We start from the raw sequence: 16,233 nt of genomic DNA on the forward strand, positions 1-16,233 counted from the left end.
TTTCCAAATTAAGCGGCATTAGTAAGCTCGCCTTGAATACGACCTGATATGCCAACTCTTGGTTTCGCAGGCGGTTCTAATCAGATGGACGCCAGGCGGACTACCAGGAGTCAGGGCAACTCCGTGGGGTCGAACCAAGGACAGGGAGCTCAGTTTCCCCCACCTGCTAGGGGCCGAGGTAGAGGTCCCCGAGGCAGGGCTCGTGGCCGGGGTGATGAGAACCCGCCACAGGCTGCCCAAGCTCCCCCAGCCGATCAGGGAGCCCCGAATTGGGAGTTGCGGTTTGCGGAGATGCAAGCCCGGATCGAAGAGCAAGACCTCGAGATTCAGAGGTTGAGACAGCAGGGTGCTCCTGCAGTTCCTGTGCCCATAGTTCCAGTGGCACCTGCCCCTGCTGCCCAGGCCGAGATAGTGGTGGCGGCCCATAGATTGGAACCATTATATGAGCGGTTCCAGAAGCAGGCACCTCCGGTATTCCTGGGAGGTCCGGACGTGATGAAAGTCGAGCAGTGGCTGACGGTGATCACCAAAATTCTGAACTTCATGGGTGTCACCGGTAACGACAGAGTGGTGTGCGCCACGTTTCAGTTCCAGGAGGACGCATTGGTATGGTGGGACATGGTGTCTCAGATCCATGACGTCACCACCATGACCTGGGAAAGGTTCCAGGAACTCTTTAATGCGAAATACTACAATGAGGCGGTCAGAAGCGCCAAGAGGAAAGAGTTCGTTCACCTGACCCAGCGGGAGAACATGAGCGTCACTGAGTATACTACTCAGTTTGATCGGTTGGCGAGGTTAGCCTCGGGAATTGTGCCGACCGACTTTAGTAAGAAGGAGAAGTATCTGGACGGGTTGAATCCCAAGATCAGGCATGACCTGATGATCACCACCGACGACAGCACCACCTATGCTCAGATGGTGGAGAAGGCACTGCGAGCTGAGGGCGCAGTGGGGTGTATGTCAGAATCAGCCAGTACTCCGGTGAGTGGCGGAGCTCCTACCCCTCCTGCATCAGGCTTTAGCAGGGGGAGTAGTGGTTCGGCCATTGATCAGAGGAAGAGGGCACCTACTGCTTCCGGTGGCTCGAGTCAGAACAAGAGGTTCCGGGGGAACCAGAACAGAGGGAGTCGTCCTGGTGGTACTGAGACCCGATTCTCCTATCCCGAGTGCCCTAGCTGCAAGAGGCACCATCGGGGCGAGTGCAAAGGTCAGGGATGCTTTCATTGTGGCATGCCCGGACACTTCAAGAGGGAATGTCCCTAGCTCCGACCAGAGGCACCGAGAGCTCCAGCGATACCCACTCCAGCCAGGGTGTTCGCTATCACGCAGCCGATGCATGCCACCATCGGCAGTCACGGTGTCAGCTTTCTATTAACAACTCACTATATTCAGTGTTGTTTGATTCTGGGGCTACACATTCTTATGTGGCGGCCAGAGTCTTTAGTAAATTGGGTAGACCCTTTGATAGATATGAATCAGGGTTTGGAACCCTGTTACCTGGCGGAGAATCGGTTATCTCCAATAGGTGGATTAGGTCTATGCCGATCAGGATAGATGGTAGAGAGTTAAGCGCTGATCTGATAGAGATGAGCTTAGTCGAATTTGATATTATTTTAGGAATGGATTTCCTATCTAAATATTCGGCGAGCATTGATTGTAAAAGGAAGATGGTGGTCTTCCAACCGGAAAGTGAAGAACCGTTTGTATTTGTGGGTTCGTTCGGGTGATCTCGGATCCCGGTGATCTCGGCTATGTCAGCGAGAGAATTGTTGCACGGCAGGTGCTTAGGGTTTCTGGCCGTGGTGGTGGACACCACTCGGCCAGACACCATTCGGCCAGAGGACATCAGAGTGGTTCGGGAATTTTTGGACGTTTTTCCCGAAGAATTTCCAGGGTTACCACCTCAGCGGGAGATTGATTTCGTGATTGACTTGGCACCAGGGGTGGAACCGGTTTCCAAAGCCCCGTATAGGATGGCTCCAGCTGAACTGAAGGAATTAAAGATTCAGCTCCAAGGGTTGCTTGACATAGGGTTCATTCGGCCCAGTGTGTCACCCTGGGGAGCCCCGGTTTTGTTCGTCAAGAAGAAGGATGGATCTATGAGGATGTGCATCGACTACAGGGAGTTGAACAAGCTGACGGTGAAGAATAAATATCCATTACCTAGGATCGATGACTTGTTCGATCAGCTTCAGGGGAAGACAGTCTTTTCTAAGATTGATCTCCGTTCGGGTTATCATCAGTTGAGAATCCGAGAGGAGGACATTCCAAAGACGGCTTTCCGCACTAGGTATGGACATTACGAGTTTCTGGTTATGTCATTCGGACTAACCAATGCTCCTGCGGCATTCATGGACCTGATGAATAGAGTATTCAAGGATTTCCTCGATATCTGTGTGATTGTGTTTATCGACGACATCCTCGTGTACTCTCAATCAGAAGAGGAGCACGAGTTACATCTTCAGATGGTACTGCAACGACTTCGAGAACATAAGCTTTACGCCAAGTTCAAGAAATGTGAGTTCCGGTTGTCTCAGGTGTCCTTCCTAGGGCACATTGTGAGTAAAGATGGGATCAAGGTGGATCCCGGGAAGATTGAATCCGTCAGGGATTGGCCGAGACCGAAGACAGTGACAGAGATCAGAAGCTTCTTGGGATTAGCTGGGTACTACCGTAGGTTCGTGGAGGGGTTCTCCAAAATTTCAATGCCCCTAACCGAGCTTACAAAGAAGAATCAGCGGTTTATTTGGTCAGATAAGTGCGAAGCTAGCTTTCAGGAGCTGAAGCAGAGATTGATTACTGCTCCGGTGCTAGCTTTGCCTTTGGACAAGGAAAAGTTTGTGGTCTATTGTGACGCATCCAAACAGGGTTTGGGGTGTGTATTGATGCAAGCCGATCGGGTCATCGCTTATGCCTCCCGTCAGTTAAAGGATTATGAACAGCGATACCCGACTCATGATTTAGAATTAGCCGCAGTGGTTTTTGCACTGAAGATTTGGCGGCATTACCTTTACGGGGAGAAGTGTGAGATCTATACCGACCATAAAAGTCTCAAGTATTTCTTTACTCAGAAAGATTTGAACATGAGACAAAGGCGTTGGTTGGAATTAGTGAAGGATTATGATTGTGAGATCCTCTATCATCCCGGAAAAGCCAATGTAGTGGCCGATGCCCTGAGCAGAAAGGGTCCCGGGCAAGTAGCTAGTATGATTCAGATCTCGCCTCAGCTAGCAGAGGATATGGTTAGATCCAGCATTGAGTTTGTGGTAGGTCAGCTTCACAACTTAACGCTGCAATCTGATCTGTTGGAAAGAATAAAAGTCGCTCAGATGACAGATCCGGAGTTAGTGAAAATCCGAGATGAGGTGTTGGCGGGCCAAGCCAAGGACTTTTCAGTGTCAGACAGTGGGATGCTTTTGTATAAAGCCAGGGTTTGTGTTCCGAACAGTGTGGAACTGAGAAATGAGATCTTTGAGGAGGCTCATTCTACCCCGTATTCTCTGCATCCCGGCACCACCAAGATGTACCAAGATTTGAAACCGTACTTCTGGTGGAGCGGTATGAAGAAGAATTTGGTAGAATTCGTGTCGAGATGCCTCACTTGTCAGCAGATTAAGGCTGAACATCAGAGACCAACAGGGTTGTTGCAGCCTCTAACCCTACCAGAATGGAAATGGGAAGATATTGCGATGGATTTCGTGGTCGGGTTACCTAGGACCACGGGTTTGTATGATTCCATCTGGGTAGTGGTGGACCGATTTACGAAATCTGCTCATTTTCTGCCGGTTAGAACAACGTTCACAGTGGATCAGTTGGCAGAACTGTACGTCAGAGAGATAGTGAGACTTCACGGGGTACCGAAGTCTATAGTTTCGGACAGGGATCCAAAATTCACCTCCAAATTTTGGCAAAGTTTGCAACGGGCAATGGGTACGAAGCTAAAATTCAGTACAGCATTCCATCCTCAGACAGATGGTCAGTCCGAAAGGACAATTCAGATATTGGAGGATATGTTGAGAGCCTGTGTCATGGACTTTGAAGGCTCATGGAGTAAGTATCTACCGTTGATAGAATTTTCTTACAACAACAGTTATCAGAGTACGATAGGGATGGCTCCCTATGAACTGTTGTACGGTAGGAAATGCAGATCCCCTATCCACTGGGATGAGACAGGGGAGAGGAAATACCTAGGTCCAGAGTCAGTTCAGCGGACCAATGAGGCGATAGAGAAGATAAAAGCTAGAATGCTTGCCTCACAGAGCAGACAGAAGAGTTACGCAGATCCGAAACGCAGAGATGTTGAGTTCCAAGTAGGGGAACATGTGTTTTTACGGGTATCTCCGATGAAGGGGATTAAACGTTTCGGGAAAAGAGGCAAGTTATGCCCTAGATTTACAGGACCTTTCGAGATTCTCGAGAAGATAGGTCAAGTGGCATATCGGTTAGCATTGCCTCCACCTTGTCGCTAGTGCACAACGTATTCCATGTCTCGATGTTGAGAAAATGCGTTTCAGACCCCTCTCATATACTCAGTTATGAGAGTCTTCACTTCGAACGGACATGACCTATGAGGACCAGCCAGTGCAGATCCTGGATAGAAAGGATAAAGTCCTTCGGAATAAGACCATAGCATTGGTCAAGGTTCTCTGGAGAAACAGTAAGGTGGAAGAAGCCACCTGGGAGCTAGAGTTAGATATGAGAGCTCAATATCCAGAGTTATTCAAGTTAGATTTCGGGGACGAAATCCTTTTAAGGGGGGGATAGTTGTAAAGCCCGCTTAGTTAATTTGGAAATTATCAGTTAATTGTGATTAATTATGAAATTATTTATAGCTATTTAAATAATTTATTATACTGTTATTTATGTTATTCAGTATCTTGCATATTTTGCATTTCCGGTGTCCGGTATTTTGGAACTCGGCGTTTGGCTCAGTAGAAATCACAACTTAGTATGTTAGTAGTTTGAGGGACGGGTTTTAGACATTGGGAATGTCGGGAATGGCCGGGAATTTAGAATTTCCCAAAAATACCCCTTTAGTTTGATTTATGTGATTTTATGGTGGAGGGGCAAAATGGTCTTTTTGCCCCATTAGTGTTTTGTCTTTTAGTGACTTTTTATTTGAAAATTAAATGTTTAATTTTTAGTATTATTTGGCTGAAATAAGGGTTATGTAATGGGGGTTTAATTCATTTTATCAAAAATTTCAAAGTTAGAAAAAAAAAAAAAATTTAGAAAATTGGAAACTTTTTCTCTCTTTTCTCTCTCTCTTTTTTCGGCTGAAAGCTTGGGGTTCAAGGGTTGAATTTTCTTCAATTTGCAAGCTAGTTTCACCCAATCTAAGTGTTCTTCAAATCTTTGGTAAGTTTCTAACCTTTTCTTGTTGTAATTTCTTGGAAAAAATGATGAAAATGGTGATGCATGCTTGATGTTTTGATGTTGTTGCTGCTGGTTATTGTTGTTGTTGTTTCTGTGTTTATAGTGTTGAATTCAGTAGGTTTGATGAGATTGAATTGCATGCTTAAGTTCTTGTTCTAGTTGGTTAGATGTTTATGTGTAAAAGTTATGAATTTTTGAATGAAATGGTTCAAATGGTTGCTGTGAAGTTGCTGGATATTCTTAGTTGTTTTCAGAGGCTTAATTATGCATGATTTAGTAGGTTCTAGCTTGTTTGAATGCATGATTGTGGGAATTGCTCAAGTTTGAGTTTAGAACTCAAAGCTTGAGCTTTAATGGTGATTTTTGTTTCTGAGTGTTCTGGGTGATTTTGTTGCCTTTGAATGGTTATTTGGGACATATAGAACAGGTCTGGAAGGTTTGGATTGATTTGGGTTAGAATTGATCAAGTTAGGAATTTTTGAAAAATTCCTGCGAGGAACTGGAATTCCGGTTGTGCAACCGGAATTCCGAATGGGTGTCCAGTAATTCCCAGAACCGGAATTCCGGTTGGGGAATTTTTCCGAACCCTAGTTTTCCTCGTTTTTATGTTTTAGGGGGTATTGCTATGCTTTTTATCGATAGGGAAACTTTTAGTTCCTAGTTTTAGTCCCCGGGAAGTGATTTAGCGTGTCACTTATAGCGTTGTGATTTTTATGGTTTAGGAGCCGATGTCCGCCGCTCGGCTTCAGTTCCGGTCGGGTTGACCGCACACCGAAATCGGAATCCATGTAAGATTAGTATAACAGTATGCATATGTAGAGTACATGTTTAGCGTGCATGTAGGAAGCCCTGCTAGATTACATTAGTTATGTATATAGGCTTCGAACCATCCAACCCGTCACGTCGGTGACAGTGGAGTATGACCAGCAGCTGGAGTATGACCGGTTCGACCGATCAGGCTGACATTTGGTTGGTGGTTCCGTACTATTGACCTATCCCGTCGGTACAGGCTGGAGTATGACCAGCAGCCGGAGTATGACCGGTTCGACCGATTAGGAGGATACTTGTCAATAGTACCGCCCCTATGAACGTTCAAAACTCAGTACCATGTTGGACATGGCAGTAGTGGCTCGGTACCATGTTGGACATGGCAGTAGCGGGACTCAGTATCGTGTTGGACACAGCAGTTAGAATTATGTATGATATTATTATGCTTTTCTTACTGAGTCTGTCGACTCACAGTTTATGTTCATGTGTAGGTAAAGGCAAGGCTATAGCTGATGGACCGTGAGCGAGCTTATGAGATTGTACATGTCGGGGCGGTTAGGCCTGGAGCGTACGATCCTCGGGACAGCAAGGCTGAATTTTTGTAACTGGTCGTTAGACGACTTTTATTTTTATGTAATGGTTAAACAGTTAAACTTTTTTTGTAAATGATTTTATAATCGGGATCCCGAGTCTTTTGTAATATGGTTTATAAGTTTAATGAAAAAACAAAATTTTAATTAATCACGTTTTTCCATAAACCTCGTTGATTAGCAACGAGCTGCACAGTACGTTTAAAAATCACGTAATACGCCTAAGTTAGTTAGGGTGTGACAAATTAAGTAGCTAAATAAAGGATAGAAATTCAAATTTCTCGCTATCGAACTAAAATTTAATGGTTTAATATTTTTAAAATTAATATTTATAGTTAAATTTATTTATTATATATGAACTAGTAAACAACCCGCGCTTCGTGGCGGATATTTAAAATTTTTTAAAATTATATTATAAAAAATTATAAATTTTATTTAATGATAACTAACTAATAAATTGTATCGAATTTTAATTTTATTAATTATAATAATATGCTAGGCTTGACCCTTATTTTGAGGGTGAATTGTCATAAGAATACATAAATTTATAAAAAAAAAAACTCATCATATGATTTTAAAACCGTTCTCATTACCGTATCTTACTTCTAGTCAACATATAGTGTTATTATATATCGTCATATCTAACTTGTAGTTAATTATTCTTCCCAACATATTTTTCTGTATACAAAACAAATCAAACAATAAATTAACTACTCATTTTTATACTTAAATGAATTTAAAATGTTATTATAGAAGAAATATACCAAATAAAATCCATAAATTAATAATGAGAAAAAGAAAGAATTGTAACTAATTAGATATTAAGTTATTCATTAAAGGTTACAGTGAAGAAAATATTAGAAATTAAAGAATCATCATACAAAATAGAGATCTATATTAAAAAAAATTGATAAATTTAGAAAATTATATGATTCAAAACCGCTATCATCACCGTATCTCACTTATAGTCGTCAGTTGATCATATTCAAAGATGTTCTCATCATCCTATTTCACTTGTAGTCATCAATATCCCTTCCAATAAGTTTTCTCTCTAAATAAAACAAACCAAATTACTTTATTATAGAAGAAACATACCAAATAAAATCCATTAATTAATAATGAGAACAAAGAAAGAATTGTAACTAATTAGATATTAAGTTATTTATTAAAGGTTATAGTGAAGAAAATATTAGAAATTGAAGAATAATCACACAAAATAGAGATCCATACAAAAAAAAAATTGAGAAATTTAGAAAATTATATGATTCAAAACTACTATCATCACCGTATGTCACATATAGTCGTCACTTAATCATATTCAAAGACAATTCATCATCCTATTTCACTTGTAGTCATCACTATCCCTTCCAATAGGTTTTCTCTCTAAATAAAACAAACTAAATTACTGCCATAACAACATACAATAATGAAAAATATGATGAATTTATAATTATTTAATATGACATGATACTAAGTACTGCAATAACAACAATAATAATTTGTAAATAATATGATAGAACCGGTTATATAGACATAATGAATGATTATTTTTGAGGTAGATATGATATGAGTGTAATTATTTGGTGGGTTGGAGCATGTTGAATGTGTTTTTGTTTAAGCTATTTTATTTAAATGGTTTGTGTGTGTGGGTTTTTATTTTAGTTGCTTTACGGAACCAGTTTTTTTTGTCTTAAATTTTTAACTAGTTGATAAATATAAATAGTTTCTTTGTATTATATTGAGTTATTGTGTGTTATTATTTGTGTTTATTTATTTTGTTATGGAACTGGTTATTTTCATATTTATGCCTCAATATTTTTTGAAATTGATCTCAATTTTTTTGAAAAAAAATTATAATCGGTTTTATGAGGTTTTTTATTGTAGAACTAGTTTTGTTTTGAATTTATGTTTCGGTGTTTTAGAAACTGATTTCCCCTTTATTTTTTAATTGTAATCGATTTGAATTATTGTGTGTTACTTGTTTGTATTCATTATGTTATATAACTGGTTATATTTTAGTTATAACCGGTTATAATTTAATTATAATTAGTTTGAGTTATTTTGTTTTATTTGTTTTTATTCTTTGTGTTACAGAACCGATTATATTTCAATTATAACCGGTTCTATTTTTGTTTATATTTGAGATATATACTTCTGGTGACTTTTTCAGTAACTTTTTCCGGCGACGATGACTTTTTCGGTGACTTTTCCGACGACGGTGACTTTTCTGGTGACTTTTCCAGCGACGATGATTTTTCCGACGACTTTTCCGGCGTCGATAACTTTTCCAGCGACTTCTCCGGCACTGGTAACTTTTTCGGAAAAACTTATTATTGTTTACAAATATAGGATTTCCATCTTTTTTTATAAAAATATGGTATAAAAAAAACTTATATAAATGTAAAAGGGAGAAGTTGAGAAATACCTCTTTTTTGTATCCAATAATCAAAAATACTCTCATATTAAATTTTATTAAAATATACCCACTTTATGAATGAGTTATCCAATATATCCTCACCCTCCACTTATCTCTAGCACATAATTTATATTAACCTAAGGGGTATAATAGGAACATCATCTATAAAAGTGAGTATTTTTTTAAAGAATATGAATTTGAAGGTAAAAATTAAAACAAATAAAGTAAAGTGGGTATACAATGTAATTTTCTCAATGTAAGAAAACAAAAAAACCCATAACCCATTAGCTTTATTTATTTATGCCATAAAAAAGTAAACTCTTAAAATTTTCCTATATATAGTGTAATTTCTACTTTTAATAAATAAAAGTTCATTAAAAAAAAAAATTAATACCCACACTTTATAGATGTATTTTTATAAAGGGATAATACCATTTTGGTCCCCTGTTATTTATCTAAATACTACTTTGAACCTTCTGTTCCTATAAATTCTAAAAAGAACCTTGTAATTATTAAAATAGTAAAAAAGAGTCCCCTAATTATGATTTTGGTCAAATTTATTTTTCCAAAGACCAAAATACCTTTTTTTTTTTATTCATTTCTTCCATTTTTAATTTATTTACTATAAATTCTTTTTTTAAAACCATTAAATAAGTAAAAAATTAATTAAAATATAAAGTAAACTAGGAAATTTGAGCGTCACCCTCACTAAACTTCTTGAACAAGATTCTCTAAAAAAAACATCTTTAGCAAGAATATGTACGACTCCCTCCCATCCACCACAACGAACAACTTACTCTGTACCATTTTTGACAATAAGGAGGTGGTGAACGAACATCAAAGGCGATTTTAAATCAAATCGGGTTTGTCTTCTTTTCTTAGTATTAGTTCGGTATCTTCATCGTTAATGAGAGTTTGGTTTTTACAACTATTTAAATGCAAAACCACATGTTCTACCATTGTTGATATGGGTATTTATTGGGTTGAAAATATCTGGGTAGTTAGTGAAAGTGTTTTTTTTTTTTTTGAATGATTTTGTAGTGATTAGTTTGAATAATATCTCAAAGTACTTTGATAATGATTGTATATCGTATATGTGTATATTTTTTGTGGTATTGTGTGGGTATTTAATGAGTTTGATGTGATATCTTTTTTTGCTTGTTTGGGATTGCTTCTGTTTGTGTGTTGTAATGTGGTTTGTCTTTTTCTCTCAGTATTGTTGCTAAATAAGATAGAATGCATAAGCTTTAATATTATGCAATCTTCTTTATTCCTAATAAATTAAGCTTTATATTTTGTATGTTAGTGTATTCATACCAGTAAATGTATATAATAATTTGATTATGCTACCTTATTTTTAGTATACCAGTATGTGTCTCTTTCTTTTTAACACTTGAGTATATATATTCTAGTATATATATTGTGGAATATCTAACTAATTGCTATAGCTAGTAAAAATTAGTTTTCAGCATGTGTATTTTATATTAAAACCTTTGTTGGCTCTTTATTTAAAATAAACATGAATCATAAAATTAAAAAGAAAAAAAACTAGATTTTTCTTTACAATATGATGTCAATTGTTATAAAAACATTTTTAAGCGTTCTTGACTCTTTATTAACTGGTTGTGTATTATTTTTTCAAATGCATGTACTTATTTTTTGTATTTGCAAATAGGGTGAACATGGTGAAATCCACTGAGATGAATGCATTGCAAGTTCAATATGCTGATAAGGGAACTGTAGAAGGTTTTGCTCAAGATGTTGCAGGACCAAGTGTAGCTGCTAGACACAACTATGAGACAAGAAAAAAATTACATTTTGGGGAACAAGGTGAAACAGAGGAGGGTGAGACACTATCATCACCTACCGATGATAGTGATTTAGAGTGGAAAACAGGAAGGCATTACAGTGAAGAAGATGATGATACAGATGAAGATGAGGGTGATTATGTAGATAGTGATGTTGACCTTGACATTGGAGAATATTATGATAGTGATGAAGCAGGTCATAGAAACCCACACACTTCAAGAAGAGATAATTTTCTTGACCCTAACAGCAACATTCCAAATCCAGAAACTGATGAGGTGTATATCAATGGAAAAATTGTTTTGAGACAGTTTCTAAGATTTAGTGACCATAGACAATTTGCACAGGTAATGAGAGACTATGCAGTGCAAGAAGGTTTTGAATTGCAAAAAGTAAAACAAGAAAGAATTCGTGTCACATTTGTTTGTAGGGCAGATGCTTGTCCATGGCGCATACATGCGTCGTTGTCTCCTAACGAAAGGTTGTTCATCATCAAAACCTTTAACAACACCCACACATGTCAATGTGTAAGGACAAATAGGGCAGCCAATAGTGGTTGGATAGCAAAGAAGATGGTTGGCCCAATCAGTAGACATCCAAATATGAGTCTCAAAGGTATGCGAGAAGAGTTGAAGGATACTTGGGGAATTGAGGTGAATAATAAAAGGCTCTGGAGAGCTAGAGCAATTGCTAGGGGGGAAGTTGAAGGTAATCATGTTCAAATCTCTATGGAAAACTTAGGAGATATGCATTTATGGTGATGCAAACTAATCCAGGTAGTGCTGCAATTATTCAAAGTCAGCTTGTGGACATAAATAAACCATCTGAGGAGGTAGAAGAGGAAGTTCCACCTAAATCTCGAGTGCCAATTTGGAGACCTCAGTTTCAAAGAATATTTATATGTTATAATGGGGTAAAACAAGGATTTTTGGTTGGATGTCGACCTTTTTTTGGATTGGATGGTTGTCATTTGAAAGGCCCTTATAAGGGGATCTTACTTTCTGCCACAGGATTAGATGCAAACCTTCATTTTTATCCAATTGCATATGCCATTGTTGAGGCTGAAAATACAGATTCATGGAAGTGGTTCATTCATCTACTTTGACGTGAAATTGGAGAAACATATTGTTGGAAATTATTTTACCAGGATCTTAGATCTACTCACAAGTATGTTTATTAACATCCTAAATATGAACTTTCTAAAACGATAAAATAAACACATATAAAGTTTAAGAAACCTTACATTGGGTGCAGCGGAATAATATGACTCCTTCCGTTCAGATATCTAGCCCTTGATTCCTTTCTGTAGCAGAGCATTATCAATATCTGAACCTGGATCTCTTTCTCTGAATCTTTGATGCTGAATCTCCTTTGCTGATGATCTTTCTTCACGATCTTCCTCACTATGATTGAGGTATCACTTGATGTGTGTGGGCACTACTCTAATCACTAAGAGAGGTTCGAAATATTGAGGAAGAAAAGAGAGAGAGAGTGGCGGCTAGAGAAGAGAGTGGAGGCTCAGGTTTTTCTGATTCAGAAAGTGTGTTATTTTCCTGAAGCCTTCACTATCTATTTATAGCATTCCTCTAGGGTTTGATTTGAATTATATGGCATTAAAATAATGAAAAAATCATTTAAAAAAGCTACAAAGGTGGCCGACCATACACTTAATGGATTGGGCCTTGGGCTTTGCAATTTTGCAATTTTAACACCTTTTGTATCTGATTTTCTCAAAAATGCCAATTTCCTAATTCAATCATTTAAATGCCAATTCTAACTATTTAATAACTATAAATAATTATTAAATAATATTGTCATTTATCATATTTATTAATTGAACCATACAAAGTATCATAATTAACAAATATGCCCCTATAAACTCTTTCTTTACAATTTCGCCCTTACTTAGTGAAAATTTCACAAATAGACATAGTCTAATTCGTGAATTATAATTGATTAATCAAAACCAATTACATGAGTCTTACAAGCAATATTATCTCAACTAGTGGGGGGACCATGGGTCTATATAACCGAGCTTCCAATAAGTAGATCAAGAATTTAACACTAAAATTCACTAACTTATTAATTCTTCGTTGAATCCACGCATAGAACTTAGAATTGCACTCTCAGTATATAGAATGCCTCTATATGTTCCACCATATAGACACATCATTAGTTATCCATTGTTATAATCCTAATGTGATCAATAATCCTCTATATGAATGATCTACACTGTAAAGGGATTAAATTACCGTTACACCCTACAATGTATTTATTCCTTAAAACACTTGACCCCGTATAAATGATATTTCAACTTATGTGAAATGAGTACTCCACCATTTATATTCGTTTGGTCAAGCTCGAAGGAGATCATCCTTTGCTTACTATTCGCCAGATAGAAGCTATAGATTCCATGTTTATGCTAGCGCTCCCACTCAATTGCACTACCGTGTTCCCAAAATGTACGTATCACCCTGACCTAAAAGTAGGCTTAACTAACAAATCAAAGAACACGAATAGCCTTTCAAGATTGAGCCTAATCATATCAGGATTAAGATCATTTGATCTAGGATCAACTAGGCGATATTGACTTGAATAGATATTACGGTAAGTTTAATAAATCTAAGTCAAAGTTCAATATCGGTCCCTTCCGATGCATACTCCATGCATCCAACCACGAGCTTTACTTTAACCAATGTTCGGAAAGAACATAGTATTTCTCCAAATACAAGTAAACTCTTGTTGTAGATTATCATATCGTAAAACCACGTGTCGATAAATCTAGGAAACTTTATTCACATAGTCATGTTTACTTTCCAATGTGTTGACGGCACAATAAACGGGATCAAGTATGTGAAAAGGGTTTCGTATGAATTTATACATTATGTACATATAATCAAGAAATAAATCATGTGAACCATGCAACATTAAATGTTATTTCTGATCTATATTAATAAGTAAATCCGATTATATTGAAATGAGTTTTATTTAGGGCATAAAACCCAACAAACTCCCACTTGCACTAATATAAAACAAAAAGTGCGTTTCAAATAATCTCAACACCTTGATATACAAATCAAGTGTAGTAGTAGTAAACTCCTCATAATAGGATCTGAAAGGTTGAATTAACCACAACCTTTTCTCCACCATTACTCTTCCTTTAATCACAAAATCATTGATAATGTGAAATTCCTCTCTATATGTCTACTCTCTTGGGATACCGGATTCTATATCTTTGGCAACTACTTTTGGTTAATCATGAAATTAACACTAGTAGTTTAAGGCAATTTGGAATGATGCCAAAGATGTATAGAACTTTTCTTAGACTGAATAAGTACCTTTCCTGCAGCCTTTAACATTCGAGTCTCTCTCCGGTAGACCTAGAGACTTCGGATAGGTTTTTACACTTCTCCAAAATCACTATTCCACCCCCGTAGTAACCACCATCTTATCGAAATATTCTACTAGCACATAGGCAAATTTCGAAATCGATATGGTGTAGTCTAAGAGTTTTAAACACACCCTTATAGACTAACATATAGTTCCTCTTCTTTATCTTAGGATTTACTTGATTGTCTTCCAATGTTCTTCTCCTGGATTAATCTGATACCTACTCATTACTCCCACTCAACAGCAGGTATCTGGTCTAAGGCATACAAAAGCATATCTAAGACCTCTCACTATTGATGTAAGAAATTCTTTCATGGCTTTATCTTTTCTGGAATAGTCAAGACTTTTCCTTAGATAAATAAAATCTATACCTAAGAAGTTGTGAAGCTTCTATAGATTGCCATTAGAAAGAAAATGCTTCAGCATCTTACTAAAGTAAGTTGCTTGCATTAGAGTAAGTAATTACCAGGTATACCACAAGCCATAGATTTAGATAAACTCAAACATATAATACTAGGAACAGGAAGTTTGTTAAGTCTATTGAATGGACTTATAAACAAAAATTTCCTTTTATGTCCTTGTAATAGAAAACTTTAGGTTATTCCATGTGAATGGATTAAACCATAGTTCTATTGGCTTTCTTCTTAGTTTCTTATCTTGACAATCCATTACTTGTTTAAACTCACAATGGATTTTAATCACTTGTGTCTCCCAAGTCATAAGAAGGTGAGTTCCTAGAAACTCTCCCACTACGACAAGGTACCGTGAATTATGTCGAAGAAAACTAAATGGTATTGATCTCTTCGGTGTGGGATCATCATATGTTATATAAGATGATAGAACACTTTTGGAATCAAGAATTAAATATCTCCTTTATTTGCTACTTGTTTTCAGACTTAGTCATTATCTTAGAAAAGTAGTATTTGTTTGAACAAAAACTTTCTTATCTATTGACAATGGGATGGTCCACCCCTAATCACTTAGAATAGCTAACAAACCATGGTTAATGGTTCTAGCTTTTCTTAAGATTTTGATTAGGTCATCCATGAATCTAGTAATGATTTACATTAAGTATACAACCATTACATCATTCTGAAATTGTATTACCATAGAAGGAATTAGGCAACGACTAGTAACTAATCATCAACATGCAACTCGAAATTTCTGGGGAGGTAAGTTTGGATATAATTCAAAAATCAATGTAATGATCTTTGAACTGCATATCTACTAACTATTTCTCCACCCCTATCAGTTCGCAAGATCTTTAACCACATACCTTAATGGTGTTTAACCATTGCTAGAAATTGATGAAATTTTTCAAACATTTCAAATTTCTTTGCATAAGGTATAATTTAGAGTTATCGTTTTAAGAATACAACGAAAAACTCATATCCACCCCTGAATGTACATCCATCTGCGAATGAGATGAACTACTTTCAGTGGATATAGGCATATTAACTCTTTGCAGAGATTGATCTTGTCAAAACCACTATGAACAAGATACAAATGCCATAGATTAAGAAAATGTGGTAGTGTCTATGATGACATAGGTTTAGTTACATCAAAGAGTTCTTAGAATACTTCAAGTGGATCCTGGTCACAGAATACCTAACTCACATTCCATACAGTTTTAATCCATTAATAAAAGATGGATATTAAACACTTGAGAAAGTGTAACTGTATTGTATTCTGGAATTAGAAATTTAAGAAAATTTCTATTTGGAATCTAAAATTAAAGTCAAAGACTTAAATTCAACCAAATTTAATGAGTAATTCTTTCTTGGACCACCACTACTAATACAAACTCTAAGTCAGATTTGCCCATACAAGTAGGAGATTTCTAAGATTGAGGATTTATATCAATTGGGAATAGAATTCCGGGGT

At 37.1% G+C, this 16,233-nt stretch overlaps 1 protein-coding gene across 1 annotated transcript; it reads left to right on the plus strand.

The window, feature by feature from the left end:
• The first annotated feature begins 10,835 nt into the window (after positions 1-10,835).
• LOC133035197 (uncharacterized) lies at positions 10,836-12,064 on the plus strand. Its single transcript, XM_061111062.1, has 2 exons — positions 10,836-11,667; positions 11,736-12,064. Exons 1-2 carry the CDS (start codon positions 10,836-10,838, stop codon positions 12,062-12,064), a joined length of 1,161 nt encoding a protein of 386 aa, XP_060967045.1.
• The last annotated feature ends 4,169 nt before the right edge of the window (positions 12,065-16,233 follow it).

The sequence above is a fragment of the Cannabis sativa genome, chromosome 1 (genome assembly GCF_029168945.1).
Source record: "Cannabis sativa cultivar Pink pepper isolate KNU-18-1 chromosome 1, ASM2916894v1, whole genome shotgun sequence".
NCBI classification, from domain to species: Eukaryota; Viridiplantae; Streptophyta; class Magnoliopsida; order Rosales; family Cannabaceae; genus Cannabis; species Cannabis sativa.